The following is a 19,816-nucleotide window of genomic DNA, read 5'->3' as shown; positions in this document are numbered from 1 at the left end:
CAGTGGCATATTCATTGCATACAGATGACTCCCCCTCCGAGGAACATCTTGGATGTAGAGACATTTGGCTCTCTGGGAGGACTTTTTTTTTATATCTCCTTTCCCAAGCAGCTGTTCACATTGCACTTTCAAGGCCGGTGCTCAGAAATGCTCTGGAACTCCTCACCTGTACGTGGCACAGCCTAATCCTTCTCAGATGCTGAAGTAAATAAAGGAGCAGAGGAGGCAAGGCAGAAACCCCCCCAGCCCTGCTGGGATGATGCCACGGGAGGACAGGAAGGTTTCACACACAGCATCTCACACACAGCAGCTGCCTGATGCGCATTTACTGCGAGACTGATCCGGGGCTGGGGAAAACAGGGCGAGAAGAACTTTTACCAAACAGCATTAAAAAAAGAGGGACAAGTTTTCTCTTTAACACTTAAAGGCCATGCTATATCTTCTGTGCTCTGAAAACTATGCACTCCTTAGGCTAGAATTGCTTTAGCCAGGAGTGTGGTAATGTATCTTAGCAACAGCGGCAAGGGGGAAGACTTACTGTACTGTAAAAGAATTAAAACAAAATGCACATAGCTGCTGACTGTTCTAAATACATCCCTACCGCTCTGAGGGGGTGTTCAATTATACTCCTGATTACCTTTCACATTCCCTTTTCCAGAGGGGCGGGGGCATTTCTCCAGTTTTCAGCTCGCCCATGAAGAGCCCCAAGCATTTTAATTCCTCTTTGGCTTCAGTTGAGGCCAGACAGGCCCTACAATGCAACCTGTCACTATCCCAGCCACGTTAGGAAAAGCCATTACTGCAGCACCCCGGAGATAACCTCTGTGTGTGAGGCTGCCTGCCACTCCCTCAGGTGCTCCTCAGCCCACAGCAGCGTTTTCCCTCTGTCTGCTGCAGGTGAGACTAGGACAGACCAGGGCTGCAATATTTCACCTCCCTGCTTGTCAGGCAAGTAGAGAGCTCTGTGCAGCAGGGGAACTTTGCACCATTTCACCTCTCGCCGAGGTGTGTGGTTTGCCCACAAGCACAACAGCCTCCTGAGAGGCAGCTTCATTTACAGCTTCTCCTGCAGTCCCCAGCCAGGCCACGGTCCTTGAAGGCTTCCCCTGCAGCATTTTCCCTCTTGCAGAGAGCTCCAGCAGCCAGGACAGGGTCTGCATCCCCCTCCTGCCATGGATGCAGCAGGGAAAGCATCCAGCTGCACCAGAAGCACTGAAGTGATCCGAGGGAGGCTCTACAAAGTGAGTGCAAGGGCTCCAGATTTGAGGTGACAGAGCCAGAAAACATCAGTGAAAAAAATGTGAGAACACCTCTTTTCCTTCAGCAAGGGAAGGTGGGCTCCCACTTTCTTTTTAAGGATTATCTTCTTTAAGTAACTGTGACAAATTACAGTTAACAGCCTTGCCCAAGTGTCAGCCTTCCCAGGAATGCACACTGCCTACCTCGCGGTGAAACTTCATTTAACACCTGTGAAACACCTGGAAATCCTGCGGACCATTACTCCAGCTCAAGGAAGGGAAGGGGGAGAGCTCTTTTGGGTTACTTCTGGCAGGGGAGGGATCTCAGTCCACACAGATTCGGCACAGATTTACACAGAGAGAGAGACCAGGTGGTTGCCTAGAAAAGCAAATTTATCAGGGGACACCGAGAGTGCACATGACTTAAGCTGGGTGTTTTTCAACTTTATCTACAGCCGAGGACTGGGGGAAGAGCCAGAAACAAGCACAGAGTGACTCTGCTTAGCCTTGCCCAGTGTCACATCTCAAAGTTTTTGGACTATCCGCTCCATCCAGCGATCCATCAGGCACTGTCATTACTCCAGAGATGTCGAGACTAATTCCACCCTAAGCGCTCCCATCTTTCAAAAGGCCGCACTTGACTGCCGTCATTAATTCCGTGCATGATGAAGACATTTAAAGCCTCGCACGCTCTCTGGAGCAGAAACGCTTCGCGTGCCTGGCTCTTGCCGGTGCAGCAGATGAATTTCCACACGCACCGCCGTGCGAACCGGCACACGGGGCCGAGATCCCGCATCCCTGAGCGACCCTTCATCCCCGAGGGACCCCGCATCCCCGAGCGACCCCGCATCCCCGAGGGACCCCGCATCCCCGAGGGACCCCGCATCCCCGAGCGACCCCGCATCCCCGAGCGATCCCGCATCCCCGACCGACCCTTCATCCCCACCTCCGCCTCCTTCGCTCCCGCGGGGCCGCGATGGCAGCGGCTCCCCACGGAGGCTGCGGGAGCCCCGCTCAGCCCCGCTGCTCCCCGCTCCGCCGCTCTCCCTTTCAAAAAGCTTTGGGAAACTTTGGTCCCCGCCGTGCCGCCACGCTCCGGGGCTGCGGGCAGGGCTGAGCCCGGCCGGGAAGTTTCTCCCGTGGGCGCCAGGTCGGAGCAACTTTTCCCCGCACGGCGCCCGGAGCTCCGAGCGCTCCGGCGGCCCCGGGGCCGTGCGGGAGGAACGCGAGGAGGAGCTCGCTTCGGGGGAGGGGGAGATGGAGCCGGGGCGTGGGTAAGCCGCTCCCTTCTTCCTCCTCCTCCTCCTCCTCCTCCCCCCTCCGCCGCTCCAGTCTGGCAGCCAGGCGGCCGCTGCCTCCGGCCGCACTTGGGAAGCGACTCCGGGCCCCGGCGCTGCCGCCGGGATGGGGACGCCGCTGGCGGCTCCCGGCTTGCTGCTGCTGCTGCTGGCCGGCTCCGCGGGGCCCTGCCGGGCTCTCCTCGCCCTCCCGCTCCGCGTGTCCCACCCCGCCGCCCCCGCCGCGCCGCCGCCCGCCCCGGTGCTGCTGCGGCCGGCCGCCGGCGGCGGGCAGCGCGATGCCCCCGGGGCCGGGGACGGCTTGGCCTTGGCCTCGGATCCCGGCGGCACCCTCAACTTTTTAGCCATGGTGGAGAACCTTCAGGGCGACTCCGGCCGCGGCTACTACCTGGAGATGCTGATCGGGACCCCGCCGCAGGCGGTAGGAGCGGGCCGGGGGCGCGGGCCGGGGGCGCTGGCAGGGATGGGGAGGAGAGGGGCGAGCTCGTCCTGGGTGGGAGCGACTCCAACGCAACTTTGTCCCGGTGCCCGGCGCTGGCGCCTCCTCCCTTCCCCTTTCCCCCCTCCTTTCCCGGGAGACGGGGCCGGTGCCCGGCGCGGGGACTTTCCCCGGGGGGAGAGAGGGGAGAAGCATCCCCCGGCTGCCCTGTCCTGCCCCTGCTCGGGAAATCTGCCCATCTGGTCCCCAGGCTTTCTTTTAGGCTGTGTCACGACGCTCGGATCCGAAGCGAGTTGCTCTGCCAGTCGAACTGACCGTGTGTTAGAGACAGAGGGTGCTTTTTTTATTATTCTTTGCTTTTTTAAGCTGCTCTGCATCGTGATTGGGTGCTTTGGTAGATCTTCCCGGTGCTCCCGGGAGAATCACTCGGCATCTTCCTGCTGAACTAAGTGATGGCTGGGCACAGCCAGCCCCTTCTGTCAGGAATCCGTGTGTTGCTGATTAGCGGGGCAAAGAACGAGTGTGTTGTGAATATTGCTTTCAGATACTGAGTATTGTTTTCCGATAAACCGCGTTGCCTTGAATCTTCCCTCTCTGCCTCCACCAGTGTGGCTGAAGTTTGTTTCGGGGTGTTTCTTTTTTTTCTTTTTTTTTTTTGCCGTGTAGTTGCTCTTTCATCTGTGTCATGAGATCCCAGGAGGAGCGGTGCTGGTGGGGATGACTAGTCAGCTGAGTGGGGATTAATTTCCTGAGAGCCCTCGGGGCTTTCCTTCAAAGTTTGTGTTTGCTTCAGGAGTTTAGTCCTTAGGTTCCCAGTGTAGACAGAAAAAAAAAAAAAAAAAGCTTTATTCTTCTGCTTAACTCTCGTACGTAATAAAAAGCCAATGAATGCCAAAATGCGCAGCCAATGGGGAGTGTTCAGCCGTCATTGCAGTTTTGGACGTCTGTCAGCTCCTTCTTTTTTGGCCCCTCGGATGTAAGAGGATTGGCCACATCACCTCTCTAATCAAAAGGTATCACGCCGGGATCAATACATGCATTGAGAAAGGCTGGCATTGTTTTATGATCAATAAATAGATCATTAAATTTTTTTTAAAAAATTTAAAAAACAGATTTAAACAGATTAGAAAAAAAGAAAACCCAACAAACTTAACTCTGTCTGACATATCAAGGTGTGGCCCAGTAGCCATGAAATAATTTTTCCTCCGTGTTGAGTGATGCATATTTGACTAGTTCTGTTAGTGTGGCGTGGTGTGTGCTTCGTAACTCCAGGGGACATTCAAACATTCAGTATTGGCTTCTGCCAGAATCGAGGCACCAGATTTGATTGGACTAATCACCCAATCCAGCATGTCTTAGATGAAAAAAAAATAACTTCAGGTAGGAAGAGGGACTGTCGAGAATATTATCCCTTACATGTCTAGGGGGATTCTGAAATTGGAAGAAATGGAGAAGGAAAAATGTGACAGGCCTTTAATAATATGACTGGAGGTCTAAGAGGGAGAAATGTGCTGCCCTCAGTACACCCAGAGGCTTCACTTATGCTTAACAGCTCGTATCACTTGTATTACAGGTGATGGAAGGTTTCAGCTAGACCTGCCTCTGATTTTTATTTTTTCCACGTGAAAAAAAATCGTGCTTCAAATCTGATTGCAAAGCTTTTACTATTTTGAACTAATTCTGGCTTCTTGCAAAGTTAGTTATTTTAAAGACTACCACTGGTTTAGCACATGAGAGGTTTTATTCACAAGTAGACCCACTGAGGTTGTAAGTAAGGTTATAAATGCCTCTGTTTCCCAAATCAGATCTTGGTGTGTAATGACTCAGTGGAGTGCAGTTAGAATTTATTCTGTGCTTTTGATGAGGATGAATTTGTTATCTCGCTGCCTGCCGGAAACCAGAAGACTTAAAGATCACAAACGTACTTGCCATTTTTCTGCTTTGCAACCAGTAGTATAAAACTACAAAGCTGCTACTGTTGGTACTTGAATGTTTCACATGCTGCTACTAAAAGCAAGTGTCTGCATAGTGCCAAGCGTTGGATTGTGCGAAGCTCCTTGGGCAAGTCGCTGCTGGAGCTGGGAGTGGGCTGTGCACGATGGTGTAGGAAAGGGAAAACCTTCTCCTGATTTAAATGCTCCTCCCAACCTGGCTTGGCTTCACATCAGGAGCTGCAAAGTGATTCTTGGACACCTTCCTTTGCTCCTGCACCCCTCCAGCTCAGGGTTTTCCAGCTGCCCCTGTCCTGGGAGCGCTGCCCTGACATTTCTCCAAGGAGGAAGGAGGATGCTGGCAGCCAAGAGCGGCGGGGCAGAAAGGTGGATGGCACAGCTGCTGCTCTGCACAGGGGCACGGAGGGGATGGGGAAATGCTCACAGGGTGGTGGACCCCGTGAGCACGACCAGGTAGCAGGCTGTGAGAAGAGGAAGCAGATTTGAAGTTGTGGTTACAGCAGTGCTGGTGCCCAGCGGCCTGGGGAGCGTCGAGCGTTGGGAGCTGCTGTGCCAGAACCGGGAATGAACATTTGTGAGAGGCTCCAGCACTACAGGGCCTGCCTCACTGCTCAGCTGCCTTTTTAGAAATTTTCCCTTTTTAATTTATGTTCTTGGAAGGGAGCTACTATGACAGGATTTTCGTTTTTTAGGTCATTTGAGGCATACTTTTTGGCTTTCGTTCCCATTCTGATTTGTCATGTAGCAGATAAACACGGCGCAGAACTGCGATTCACAATGGCAGTTCTGAAACACTTGTTCTGACGGCACAAAAATAGAGCAGCTGTGTGAAGTCAAAATTTATTTTATTTCCAAGACAGGAAACTTCAGTGCAGTCAATCCAGTTTTGCAAGGTGTTTGCAGCCAAAGTGTTTCTGATCATTTCCAGTTTTATGATACTGTGTCCTTCCTAATCCTATCAGATCTCCAGACCAGCTACCAGGTCAGTGTCAAATGTTATTACTCCCACTAATTCTTATTCATTGACATGCAGACCTGCTTAAGAATTATGTGAAAGGTGAAAACAGCCTATTGTATTGAAGGGTGTGATGTATTTGTTCCTTATTTCACGGATGTATTATTATGTGTCCTACTCCTGTGGATTATGTGCTTTATACCTGTCTGTACAAGTGCACTTCTTCCAATTCCAGATTTAAATAAGAGGTGGCAAGAACCCAATATGAGTTGTGTGCAGTGTTCTTAGCTATTTCTTTAAATAATCTGATGGAATTTCTTTGCTCTATCTTTTATTATTTTCCCTTCCCTGGGATTATAAGCACTGCGAGAAATTGAATCAAAGATCATTTAGGGTTTTTTGCCATCTTCACTGCAGTTCTCTTCATATTAATTTTGTCTCTCCTACAAGCTTTTGACCAAAAGAATAGTCAAACTCTTTAAAAAACCTCATGTTTTTCACAGCTTTCTTGAAGTCCATCTGGACTGCATTAAATGTTTGCAGGGACAGTACCATTGCTTCATCTTGCCTCTTGTACAAGGGGTGGTACTCCTTCTGATCCCACTGCATTTCCAAGCTGTGTTTTTATTGAGAACAGGTAAATGTTATTCCTGCAGCTTCTCTGTAAAAGAGAGGCTGGGAATTGGGCCCCCGAGAACTCTGGTTCTGATCAATGACAGGAGGATCCAACTTGTGCTCTGAATGCCACAGCTCCTTCCTTTCAGTGTCACTTCTTCATTCTGTTCATGAAGAGGCTTTTATATCTGCTGTTTATCCTAATGGCAGTTTGTTCTGTGCACGGGGTGAGCAAAAACCCCTCCTATAAACTTGCTCCCAAGTTTTAAGGTCAGTATGGATGTTGCCTCCGCTGCAAAAACACAAACTTCAGTCCCCACATAATTGGTGGGAGGTTATCTTCCCTTCCATTTCTTCCAGCCATTAAAGAAAGGAATGATAAAGAAGGATATGTATTAAATACCTCTAGTGTGTGACGGACTCAGAATTTATGGCTTTGTGTTTTGAAGGTGATGTACACACACGTTAACAAGTTGTGAACTTGTGGCCATTATTCCTTAATTGATGGTAGCTCTCATTCCCTGAGTGTTGGAAGGAATGAAGATGTGAGGAAAGATTCATTTGCTCTTGTAATCTGATTTCTGGCACTGTGCTATTCCCCAACAAGCTCAGCTCTCCTTTCTTAATTTTGTGAAAAGGGGCTCACTGTCTTTCTAGATACAAGGGGTTTTGTGATCACATCAAAATGTGATCTTTTTTTGTTCAAATATCAGAAGGCAGGTTCCATCTCAAGTCTCTCTTTCTCTTTTTTTTTTTTTTTTAAAGCAATTACTAAGGTCTTTTGTATTTGAGTTCTTTATGAAAGCTGAAAAAACAAAAGGCTGAGAAGCAAAGACAAGTTCTATGGTGCATTGGAGTGTTTTGAGGTGGCAGCATCAAAATCCCTCCAGATCTGTCTAGTGGAAATAAATAGTAATGAAATGCAAAATATTCCTGTTTTTAAATGGTGATTTGAGTTGATTTTGGTTGTTGTTGGATACCTGCAAAATAAAAAGGATGAGGACCTAGCAGTTGTAATTCAGGACTAATACAGTGAATGGCTGTGGCCTGGCAGGCTGTGATGTATTTTTGACCCAAGACAAGCAAGCAAACATGCCAGGTTTGGGTTGACCAAAGAGTCCCTGCCTTTACTAATTAACATTGTAGCAGCTTCTTGCACCCAAAATTAGCCCTGGCAAAAGGGCTGTGTGGAGGTAGTGGAGCCTATATTACAGAAATAACCCAAAATACGAGTGCTGATTACACTGAATGGGAGAGACTCACCATGGTCATTCCTCAGGATGTGCTCCTCTCCCAGAGTTAGGGATCAGAGCTCCACTGACTGCTCCTTTCAAGGTGCTTCCTCCTCTTCAGAGAAGTGATAGAAGCTTCTTTATTCAGGGTTTCTGGCTGTGGCAGCCCTGAATTCACATCCTGATGGGTCGGGGCAGAAGAGCTGTTGTGAGGAGCAGGGGTGGTGGAAATAGGTGCCATGCTCACATTTTTGTACTACTTTGCATTTCGTTCCTTATCAAGGAAAAAGCATCAGTTAAATCTGGAAAGAGGAAAGTAGAGGGTGAGCAAATAACTGTTTTGCCTGAATAAAGTGTAAATTAGTTTTGGGATTTGGGGTAGAAATGAGATGAAAATGAAAACAGTGGACGAAAGAAAGCCCGAGTGAAATTTCCATGTGTTTGGTTCATTTGGATTATTAAGGAAGAAATCGTTCTCTTCTTGTTTAGGTTTTTGTTTTGGGTTTTATTTTCCTTTTACCCCCCTCTCTTACTAGAGGACTGTGAGCTCCAGGGATTGCATCTGGCAAGACATTTAAAAGCTACTACACCTCGCAGGGGTCTTCATTTTCTTGAAGAACACTTACGACTCCGAGTATGTGAGGACACCTCAGCTATTACATTGCCTCCACATACTATTACCTTTGAAATTTCCTCACTCAGTATAAGTGGAATGAGTCTGACCTGAGGTGTTGTCTGGTCATTGTCAAGCACAGCTCTGTTTGAAGAAGGAAGCTGATACAACGACTCAGACAGGCCTCTCTCCCCCTCTTCCTACCGCCCGTAAAATACAGATTTCAACGTGCAAACAACTTGTGTAAATAAGTGAAGGAACTTGTTGCTTCTATTTCAGCACAGATTAGGGCTTGAGATCAAATCTTCAAAGTAAAGGAGGCAGCTCTCAGCTGCCTAAAAAAAGGAATTGTTTTTTCCTGCCATTGACAGGCCTGCCCTACCTCTTGCTGCTTTCCAGCCCGGGTTGTTGCTCTGTAGATCCAAGCTGATGAAGCAAACACAGAAGGTGTTCTAAGGTCACTTTTATACCTGAATTTGTATCCATCAGCTCAGGTAGCCCAGGACTAGGTGGATCTTGCTTTCCTTCCTGCACGTTCCTCCATCACAGCCCGCTGCGCGACTGGATCGCCGTGTTGAGGATCTGGGCTGGCAGCACCCGGCTCACTCGGGCTGGTGACAGCTTAGCTGAGAGGAGAAACCCAGCATGGACAACCCACTGTGCTTCTCCCTTGGCTTGAAACACTCAGGGAGCTCCTCCACCGCTGGCAGCACCTGAGGGAGCTCGAGCCTGCAGCAGCCCCCAGCTTTGGTTTGGCTGCGGTGGCACAGCGAGGGATGCTGCAGCCTGGGATCACCTGAGAGCCTCACCAAGGAGCTCGGAAAACTTCTCCCCTTCAGGGTGAGAGTTTGCCCAGGGCAGCTGCTGCTGCCCACAGGCCCAGCCTGTTCAGCAGGAGTGGTTCACTCCAGGAGTGGCTGTCCCGTGGACTTTCGCGTTCCAGAGCAGCCACGTAGCAAACTCAGCCCTGGAGCCTTCAGAAAGCCCCGGGCCAGAGTCAATGTTTGCTCCCTCTTCTGCCAAAGGCTGATAAAATAACACCTTTTTCCCCCTGTTCTCACTCTTCCCTCAGAGTTCTTCCCTCATTCTTCGTTTTTGCCTGTCCTTCCTACTGCTCTCCCTGCCTTTTTTATATCTAAGAGTTTTATAGGGAGGGCAGCTGGGGGTGAATGTTCTAAACTTTTATTTTTAGTTTTTTTTCCGAGTCCCTCTCTAACAGATGAAACCTGTGGGGTGTCATGGGGAGGGAATTTGAGGAAAACAAGCTAGATGGGGAAAAAGATCTTATTCGAGTGAAAATTACAATTCACTGAATACAATTAATGTGTCATAATTAGGCCCTTTTGAAGGGAATCTGTTAAGACAGTAATTGCACTCTGCAATCCTTTTTCCCCCTCACTGCTGCTTACTAATAATTTGATATTGTGAAAAACAAATTACGTGTAGATTTTGTCCTCTTTGCTCAGCTTGCGAGTACTAAAATTAGTTGATTTTATTTAGCTTTATGGTTGGCTTATTTTTGTACCTATTTACTAGCAAAAACTGCTGTTAAGCTTGATTGCATGTGTTCAGGGAAAATGCCGGTCTCACATCCTAGTCTGCTCTTATTTTAAAAGAGGAAAGGTATTAATGCTGCAGTAACACTTGGTAAGCTTATCCTCCCTAAACACTGAGAAGAATTCATCCTTAGGGATCCAAAACTCCCAAACTGGCATTTCTGCTTTATAGAAAAAGACAAGACAACTCAAGAACTGAGAGTCACCTTTCCACTTGAGGGAGGGATTAAAGGCCAGCTCCTGCCATTTGACAGGGGAAAAATAATTGGATGCTTTTGGCAGCCATCTCTCAGATAATTCCTTGATATTTGTGAGTGGATCTGCCTGTGAGAGTGGCTCTCAGAAGAGCACCTTGGAGCCCACCTAGTGCTCAGGTCAGGGCCAGAGGTGAGAATTTTTTCACCATCAGGCACTTTCTGCTTCCTACTTTGCTTCCATAAGAAGCTTCATGGCAGAGAAGATCAGGATTTGGGGTTTCTACAGGAACAAAAGGCTTACCTGCTTTGTCATCATATGGAAGCTTGGGTCCTGCATGTGCTAACTTGAAAATTTTATTGTGGTGTTCAGGAAGAAAGGGATTTGAGGAATGCCATTGGCAGCAATAGTTTTGGCATGGAAAACAAAACAGAGGGGCGTGTTTTGTTTTGACTGAAGGATTTGGATCTGTTTTCAAAATTGTGACTTTGTGAAATCTCCAGGGAGTTTTTTTTCCTCACTTTTTTTTTCCCTGTGTAAATGGAAACTTTACTTCCAAAATTCCATTATGATACCTGTTGATACAGAAACCTTGACTGTCAGTGTCTGCAGTATAAGAAATTAACAGTTGTAGCATCTTTTCAAGGCGGGGTAGGATGGAGCTTTTTAGCAGCCTGGTCTAGTGGAAGGTTCTCTGCCCATGGCAGGGGGGTTGGAATGAGATGATTTTTAAAGTCCTCCCAATCCAAACCTTCCATGATTCCATGATTTAAGCCAGAGCACACAACACCAGCTTGAGCTCTTCAGGGCAGTATTACTGTGCTGCTTAAACGTGGTTTAGAAAGGCTGTGCTTTTATTCACTGTGCTGCCTTGGTAGATGTCTGCTACAGGAAAGAGTGAAGTGTGAGGCGTGTCAGAGAATGATTCATCAATCCTACCTTTCCTGTGACTGAAGAGATTTTTATTTAATTCATTCATTTTTCTTCTCAGCGACTCTGGGGTTGCAAATAAGACAGAGGAGTTCAAAGGTGGTCACACTTCCCAAAAGTCTGGGAGCTGCTGGAGCAGTGTAACATCCGATGCAGTCACAGTGCTTCAGCTTAACTGTCAGAGAATAATCTTCTCATTACTTCTCAGAAGCAAAGTCCTTCAGGGAATAACACAAACGTTCCACATGATCCAAAGTGCCAGATTTTTGCATTTGAGCCGCTGAGATAAACAGTGTGGGGGATGGGGAAAGTTCACAACATTTCTCAGGAGCTGTGGTTATGAACACTGGTGTGTGCTGCAGGTTCCAGCTAAAATTAACTTTCATTTGCACTCTGCTGAGCCTTCAGCTTTACCTTGAGTGACCTTTGGTCACTGGCAAGTGCCCAGATGCCAGTGGTACCTCCTGCAGCTTTTTGCCCAGGTTTGGGAGCTTTTCCCCACGGCAGGTGTGCACAGCAGCATTTGCTGCTGCCCGTGGGCAAAATTCCACAATTCTGGTGCCCTGAGCACCATCAGGTCCAGTGGTATGAACAGAGTGGTTTGGATAAAAAGGACCTTCAGGATCATCCAATTCCAGCTCCCATCACACAGAGGGATGTAACCCCTGGCCAGAGCAGAGGGAAGTTTGTTCCCACACTGGAATTGTTGTTGTGTGGAGGGATGGATTGCTGGGAGCTGTCTGAGGCGTGCTATTATGGTGTGTCCTGGCAGACTTTATCAACCCGAGAGCATAACAAAATCTTTTAACTTCCTGCCCTACAAACTCAATCTGGTATCTGGAAATGAAGCTGTGTTCCTGCATGCCTCTGTGTTCTCCTGTGTAATCAAGATTTTTATAGTGGAACTTGGTTAACAATTGTAATGATGTATGAGCCACGGGCGAAGCTGGTTCATTTCCCAGAGCTGCTGCCTCTCCAGTATTAGCCAGGGGAAAGAGTAAAGTATGAATGTTTGAGAAGGAGAGAGAGAAATAAACGACTCCAAAAGCAGGGGAGGAACAGTGCTGCGTTCAAAAAAGAGAATTTTCTTTTTAAAAAAGCATATCTTATTTCACTTGAGAATCAAAACTGCCTTTGAAATTCTCCTGCCAAATTTTTAAGTAAAAACATTAGAACAAATACTAATAAAAATCTTGATTCTTATTTTTAATAATTTGGAGACATCATTATGACATTGTTAACAGCTTTTTTTTCTTTTCTTTTTCTTTTCTTTTTTTTTTTCCCCAATCAAATAGTCCTTCCTGCTAATATGGAGTATAAAGCTGTTTTCAGTTTGTGCCTTTGAACTCCCTTGTATAATTGCAAGGAACACCCATGATGACAATCAAACTCTGCTTGGCAATATCCTAAATAGGTCACGTGCAATGGGGAGCAAAAGCCTTCCGTCTGTTGTATTCCCTTTATTAATTGCCAGGGAAATAAAACCACTGGAGTTGCATCACCTTGTTTGTGCTCTGAGATCTGGACTGCCTGTGCACATGCCTGTGGCCACCAAGGATGGCACGGAGCAGTGGGAAGCTGCCTGGCCCTGCATTTTTTTCCCCAGAAGTGTGGCACAACCTCCCTATCAGGAAACATGAGCAGAATAGCCAAATTCCAATCTTTGTGCCTGGCATAGATGAACTCGTGGGTTTTACCTTGATCTTTCCTTTCCTTTCCTTTCCTTTCCTTTTCCTTTCCTTTCCTTTCCTTTCCTTTCCTTTCCTTTCCTTTCCTTTCCTTTCCTTTCCTTTCCTTTCCTTTCCTTTCCTTTTCCTTTCCTTTCCTTTCCTTTCCTTTCCTTTCCTTTCCTTTCCTTTCCTTTCCTTTCCTTTCCTTTCCTTTCCTTTCCTTTCCTTTCCTTTCCTTTCCTTCCTTTCCTTTCCTTTCCTTTCCTTTCCTTTCCTTTCCTTTCCTTTCCTTTCCTTTCCTTTCCTTTCCTTTCCTTTCCTTTCCTTTCCTTTCCTTTCCTTTCCTTTCCTTTCCTTTCTTCCTTTCCCCTTTCCTTTCTTTCCCCCTTACCTTTCTTTCCCCTTTCCTTTCTTTCCCCTTTCCTTTCTTTCCCCTTTCCTTTCTTTCCCCTTTCCTTTCTTTCCCCTTTCCTTTCTTTCCCCTTTCCTTTCTTTCCCCTTTCCTTTCTTTCCCCTTTCCTTTCTTTCCCCTTTCCTTTCTTTCCCCTTTCCCCTTTCCTTTCTTTCCCCTTTCCCCTTTCCCCTTTCCCCTTTCCTTTCTTTCCCCTTTCCTCTTTCCCATTTCCCCTTTCCTTTCTTCCCCCTTTTCCCCTTTCCTTTCTTTCCCCTTTCCCCTTCCCCCTTCCCTTCCCTTCCCTCATGTCCCTTCCCCATCCCACCAGCCCATGCAGTGTGGGATCCTGGCTGTTTCTGGGCAGAAAGGGAGGAAAAAGGTGGGAGCTGCTATGACAGGTGAGGAAGAGGTGCTTCAAGGTAGTTCAGAGGGTGGGATTGGCCTCTTCAGCTCCTCAGGCTGACACAACCCAGATCTCGTGTTAAATAAAACCTGGCAGCGCTGCAACTCAGGCAACCTGAAGAACAAGTAATGGCATTTTTATAGTAGAGGTCGTGCCTTGAAGCACAGGGAGTTCATAGCCAGCTTTCCAAGGTGTGTGCTTGTTTAATTACCTCTCCATAGCCAATTGTCCCAGCGAATCCAGGGATCCCACCGGGTGAACATGGGAATGTCTGTCCTTTCCTGGCCTCCAGGAGGGACAGGCTCCTTTCAGAGCCCTGAACTCATCTTGAGCAGCAAGCTGGGTGTTCCCATGGCATCACATCCATTGACTTCTGTGGTTTGGGAAGGTTGGTTGCTTCACTGTTGTGGTGTGTGGATAGAGAAAAACCTGCAGGTTTTTCTTGTCTTCTTTGCTGTTGTTAGAGCTGGGATTAAATGCTCTGGAGACACAGTTTGTGTTCAGACTCAGATGTTTATTAATTCTTATCTAAAGTACAGTCTCACTAGTTGTGAGTTCTAGCTAACTAAGTGAGAATGGCTTTAGCTATTTCCAAGGCCTTTTAAGCACAAACTGTCCAATTAAGAAATGACACCTAAATTATTTTTACTTTTAACCCGTAACCAACCACCTGTGGCCCTCAATGCAGACTTTTCTATCCAACTACAAAAAATCACCCAGACCCATGAAGAAGAAGGTGAAAAAGAAGGACTGGCCTCCACCCTAAAACCTCCATCTTGCCTTATACATATTACTATATTCTAAGGCCTTAAACTCCCAAGTTTTCCACCCTGTGGTATCACACACTTCTATTCGAACTACACACCCACCAATCCAGTGCTGTCACTCAATTTTGGAAGCCTGTTCCAAGCCCTCAGGTCAAATGCAGTGTTTTTTGGGGGGTCAGTGCCTGTCAGCACAGAAAAGCTTCAAATTCTGAGTCCCCAGGGTTCCAACAAAAACCCAGGGAAAACTTATGCTCTTTGGGTTTGTTCCAGCATTTTAGGAGAACAGACTGGAAAATGTCTCTGAGCATTCCGTGTCCTTGAAGAGAAGCACTGAGAAAAACATAAGGAGGAATTCCTGAGAGCGGGCAGGGAGTGCAGCTAGGAGGATGCTCTAATGAGTGCTGCCCCACAGTGTGGGCATGGGAATGCTGCTGGGAAGAGCTCATTCCGGGGAGAACGGATAGACCTGATGAGTCAGGAGTGTCCTGCTTTCACCTCTCCTCCTCACAGCTCTCCAGGCTTTGAAAAGCCTTTGCTAACAAACACTCGTCTCCAAAACTAACGTCTTGACAGAGGAAGGGGGGGGAAAAACCTGGAAAGAATTGTGTCACTACAAGAGCGAGGTGAAGTGGGGAGGAGAGGTAAGAGATCAGACCTGGCATGCAGCCTTCTGAAAAATCTGATTTTTCTCACTGCTGCCATGCAAGTTTCATTTTGTTTCTATTGGCGTCTGAAATACAGCCTTTTTTCAAAGTTACTCACTGCCTTCAAATCATGGAATTATGGAATGGCTTGGGTTGGAAGAGACGTTCAGGATCATCCAGTTCCACCCCCTGCCATGGGCAGGGACTATTCCCAGGGACCTTCCACTGTCCCAGAGTTCTCCAAGCCCCAGGGTCCAGCCCGGCCTTGGACGCTGCCAGGGATCCAGGGGCATCCAAAACTTCTCTGGGCACCCTGTGCCAGGGCCTGCCCACCCTCACAAGGAAGAAGTTTTCCCTGATATCCCACCTAACCCTACTCTCATTCAGTTTGAAGCCATTCCCCATGCTCTTGTAAATAGTCTCTCTAAGAAACAAACCAAAACAAACAAACAAACCGTCTCACATATTGAAGGAGCATCTTTGGCATTTGGTTTCACATCTCCAATGTAATTGAAAGCTGGGATCTTATTTAAAATTGAGTCTGAAGTTCAGATCTTTGGTGTGAGGAAGACCTTTTAAAAAAGATAGGAATACAGGAGTGGGACTGAGCCCCTCCTGCAGGGTTCCTGCCTGCTGCTGAAGGACAAGGGGACTGTGGTGTCTTTGGCAGGAGGGAGATTGCAAAAAAACCAGCAGTGCTCCTGAGGCTGGGGATGCCTCCTAGCCTAAGCTCAAGAACGTTAGGAATGGGCTTCATTCCCCTGATGAATTTTGTTATTTCCAGATGGCACAGTAAACACGGGCAATGACTCACCTACAGGGCGAGGAAGGTTTGAAGATTAGTCACTTCAAGCCTTCTTGAGTCTGCCCAGCATGGCTTGGCTCTGTACATATATATAAACTGTTTAACTGTTTGATCTTACTGCAGTTGGAGGGTTGTTGATCTAGTTTCAAAACAAGCTTTTTGTTTGTTTGTTTGTTTGTTTTGGTTTTTATGTACTGCAGGACTTCTGAGGCTTGGTAGAGAAGAAGAGTTAAAAATGCCTTTTTTTTTGATTATTATTTATTTGACAGCAGTTTCATCGAGTCTAATGAGCGACAGAGGAAAAGAAAAGAATGACCTGACAAAATAAATTGGAAGCTAATTTTGGAGAGCAAAAGCCTCGGAAAATTGAAATTCTGAATTGAATGCAGCTTCTAACTGTAATCATTCACTGGGTATAATACATTAATGTAGGCTTACTGATTTCATTTCCTTAACCCAAGGAAGAAAAAAAAAGGCAGAAAGCCCTCCTTAATATTGTATTCTGAAAGGCATGATTTCTCTCTTTTTTTTCCTTTTTTTTTAACTTTGTTAAAAAAGCCCAACCTGTACAATTCTTTGACATGATTACACTTTTTATAAAGACCATGCCCTAGGTAGTGCTGTGAGCAGAACAGCCACAGCAGACATTTAACCTCAGACAGAGCCCTGTTTACTGTGGAGCTGGGAGTTCTCCCCCTCCTCAGGTCCATCTACAGCATCCTTAGCTCCATCTGATGTGCCTGGCCATTGACCCAAAGAGCTCAAAATCCTGCTGGACACTGCCCAGCAGGTCTTCCCTGTGGTGGTGACACTGTGGTTTCCAAGGGAGAAAGAGATTTATGCTGAGAAGGAGCCTGTGAAACGGGTGATGCCAGTCACAAGCACATCTCCAAGAGTTCAGCTCTTTTTAGCTATGGAATTATTGAATTGATAGTTGTCTCTCCAGCACCTTAAGTCACCCTGTTCTCCAGGGAGGGAGGGGTGAGCTCTGGATGAGACTCTTGCTAATTTAGGACACGGCACAGGGCTTAGACTTAGCCTGTCTCTAAACCAAGGCTGCGTGGGCACTGGGATTCCTCTCGAGGCTTGCAGTTAAATGTGAGAGTTGCTCCCCCTGGCATTTGGCTTACAGCCTCCCTGTCTCGTCAGTGCTGCGCTGTAATTACCAGAAAATTGATTAATTTAGTTCCTTTACACCTACTAACAGGTGGAAACAGGCTTTTGGATTTAACAAGAGCTTTGTGTGCACTTAAGCGCAAATGGCTGATGTGTCATGCATCCGTTCTTGAATTTCAGAGTGTTTGTGGGGGTTTTTTAATCCTCCATTTAGCCAGGCACTCATTATCTTTCCACTCAAGAACGTGTGTGGTGTAATACAGTAAATATACAGATTTTCCTCACTCACCTTTGGGGGGATTTCTGCTGCTCTCAGTGAGCACTGACTCTGCTTGTGGCTAAGTGTTGGTGGCTGCCCTGGGGAAGGCAGATGAAGGCTCCTCTTGGTTTCCATGCAACCCCTTCCTTCTGAAAGCTTTGGCGTCTCTGTGGCATCCCTACATCTGTTAAAAGTCTATCATGCTTTTCCTTTGTCTTCCCAAGCCATTTAAAGTCTGTCAACTCTTATTTACAGGTAGTTTTTTTTCCTAGACCTCTAGATTATTGTTGTTACTCTCTAATTAATCCAGATTTTCCTTAAAATCCAGTGCTTAGAGCAGAGCATGACTTCAGCTGCTGCTGGTTGATGTGGACTGCAGGACTGCTTCACAAAACTTCTTTTTGTCTGCTGTAGGGTGTGAGGTGGGAGAGAGACTCCTGCCTGGTGGGGGGAAAAATAAAAAAGAGGGAAAAAAGGTTAATCTTTTCTGAAAAGGCAATGAGACAAAATTGCTACGATTCACACAGCTCTAAGATAAGCAAGTAATGGCTCATGTTCAACAGCAAAGCATGTTCATATAGCATGAATAGGATGGATGTGTTGTATGATAAATCTAGACACAGCAAATAAATTTCAGCCTGAAAAATAAGATAGCACATGAGATGGCATGTGCAGAAAGAATGCTAATGTTTAGGGAACCGAGGGCATTGGCAGGAAGGAGAGCGTAGAAATGAAGAATAGATATTTTGTTTTGTTACCAGGATTGATTGGCTGACTATTTTTTTTGTCTTTAAACCATAATAGCCTTCCCTTATTGTCAAAATGATAATATATATAAAGCACTTCCTGTAATATTTTTCTTCAAAATGACTATTCATCAGTCCCACAGTCAGATGCTCATATTTCAACTCACAATTTAGTTTAGCAAGTTTATACTTCGAAGCAATCTGTCATTTTAGCATTTGTGGGTTTTTTATACAAATCTCCACTACAAAAGCATGCAGTGCTCTTAAGCACGGATAGATTGGCTAATCCAGATAGTGCTTTGTAATCTTCTGGCAAAGAAAGAGATTACTGCTTTCCAGGCAGGAATAAAAAAGAAATACTTCTTCCATTCTAGCAGTGCAGACCATGGAGAGATTGAGGGGGAAAAACTCTTGGTCTTGTGCTGGGCTCAGTGAAGGGTGTGAGAGAGTTTGGGAAGAGACGTTTTAAGTGGCTGGGGAAGAGAGTGAATGTGCAGGTAGGAAACGTGGAGGGAGTAAATGTGCAAGTAGTAAATGTGCAAGTAGTAAATGTGCAGGTAGTAAATGTGCAAGTAGTAAATGTGAATGCCAGGTCCTGGCACCATCTGGGAATGGAGTGAGGGGAACGGCAGCAAAGCCCAAACACTCTCTGGAGAGCCTGGTCTGCTGCTGCCACTTGTTCTCCTGTTGACTCCCCAGACTACAAACAGAGCACAGTTTCTGTGACAGACTTCTGCTGTTGTGAAAGCAGGAATTCTCTTTGGTGATAAACTTGACCTTCTGGTTTGCCCACGTTTTCGTGCAGCAATAAATCACCTGCCTTTGCACCCCTGGAGCTGCAGCAAAATGTGGGCACCACCTGCTGAACAAACATCATTAGAAAATTAATCTCATTCTTTTTTTCTCCTTCCTCACAATGCCTCTCTTATCCTGGCTGCTTGGGTGAACCCTTCTTGTGACCATGGGAGTGGTTTTTTTTTTTTGGAGGTAGGAGCAGATGGTTCTGTTTTCCCTGGAGAGGTGACCTCACTTAGGGCAACACTGGAGATATTTCTCCTGGACCTGGTTAAATTGTGGGTTGTCTTCCTCCTCCTCCTTCTCCTCCTCCTCCTCCAAGGTGAATTATGACTCCATCCAAGCTGCAGAGGCTCATTTGGATTTGGGGTGAGCTGTTCCTCCAGTGCAGGGACTGCTTGTGAGCAGTGAGAAATGGGAGAGTCCAGCCCTGCCCCAATGTTCATGGGCAGTGTGCCAGTCCAACAAATTTACCTGCTTTTGTTTTCAGTCTCAGCTTTTAAAAAATCACATATTATGCTGCAAGCAGAAATCTGTCTTTGTGGAGGCTTTTCAAGTTTATGCCTGACTTTGCAGTCCTCTGCATCTAGAAATGCTTCCCAAAATTTCTCTTAACTCATCTTTTAAATTGCTTTTATTTCTGCATCTTCGGAGGAACAGATGAAGAATCTATATTAAAGCCTAGCCTTCTGATACTTTTTTTTTATTAGAAAGTAGGCTGTTAAATGCTAACTCTAAGTAACACAGGGGAGAAAAAAACCCATACAGCACGTCTGTGCTTAAAAAGCCACTGTATATTGTAACATTACTAATTTGTAGAAACAAATTGCTGAAATAACCTGACTGACAGTCAGTGCCAATAATAACACGTAATAACTGTGGGCAAACACAGCATATAGTTATTGGTGTTTTCTTCTCTGTGTGATGGTTGTAAGCAATTCTTGCCAGATGGGCTGATAATGTAATTAGGAATCGTTGTGTTAAATGAGGCAGCATTTAAATTGCCAACTAATTTTCCTATCTATTAACCAGCTTGAAAAAGAAGAGCTGTTACCCAAATGATTTCTAGCTGCTAATCCCTAACAAGAAGCAGCATTTCTTTGAACCCTTTTTTTTTTTTTTAAAGCACTGTCTAGATTATTTTCTGGAGGGTTTATTATCTGTGGGACAAAATAAGAAAGAGAGTTAAGAGAT

General features: G+C 46.4%; 1 protein-coding gene across 1 annotated transcript in view; it reads left to right on the top strand.

Moving 5' to 3' along the window:
• The first annotated feature begins 2,496 nt into the window (after positions 1-2,496).
• The window catches only part of BACE2 (beta-secretase 2), a 53,322-nt gene continuing 36,002 nt past the window's right edge, over positions 2,497-19,816 (top strand). The window contains exon 1 of the mRNA XM_063393171.1: positions 2,497-2,957. Coding sequence (XP_063249241.1) covers positions 2,643-2,957 — 315 coding nt within the window. The 5' untranslated portion in view covers positions 2,497-2,642. The remainder of the gene's footprint in view (positions 2,958-19,816) is intronic.

Source organism: Prinia subflava, chromosome 3 (genome assembly GCF_021018805.1).
Source record: "Prinia subflava isolate CZ2003 ecotype Zambia chromosome 3, Cam_Psub_1.2, whole genome shotgun sequence".
Lineage (NCBI taxonomy): Eukaryota > Metazoa > Chordata > Aves > Passeriformes > Cisticolidae > Prinia > Prinia subflava.
The sequence above is the reverse complement of the archived record's forward strand: the minus strand, read 5'-3'. Positions and strand labels throughout refer to the sequence as shown.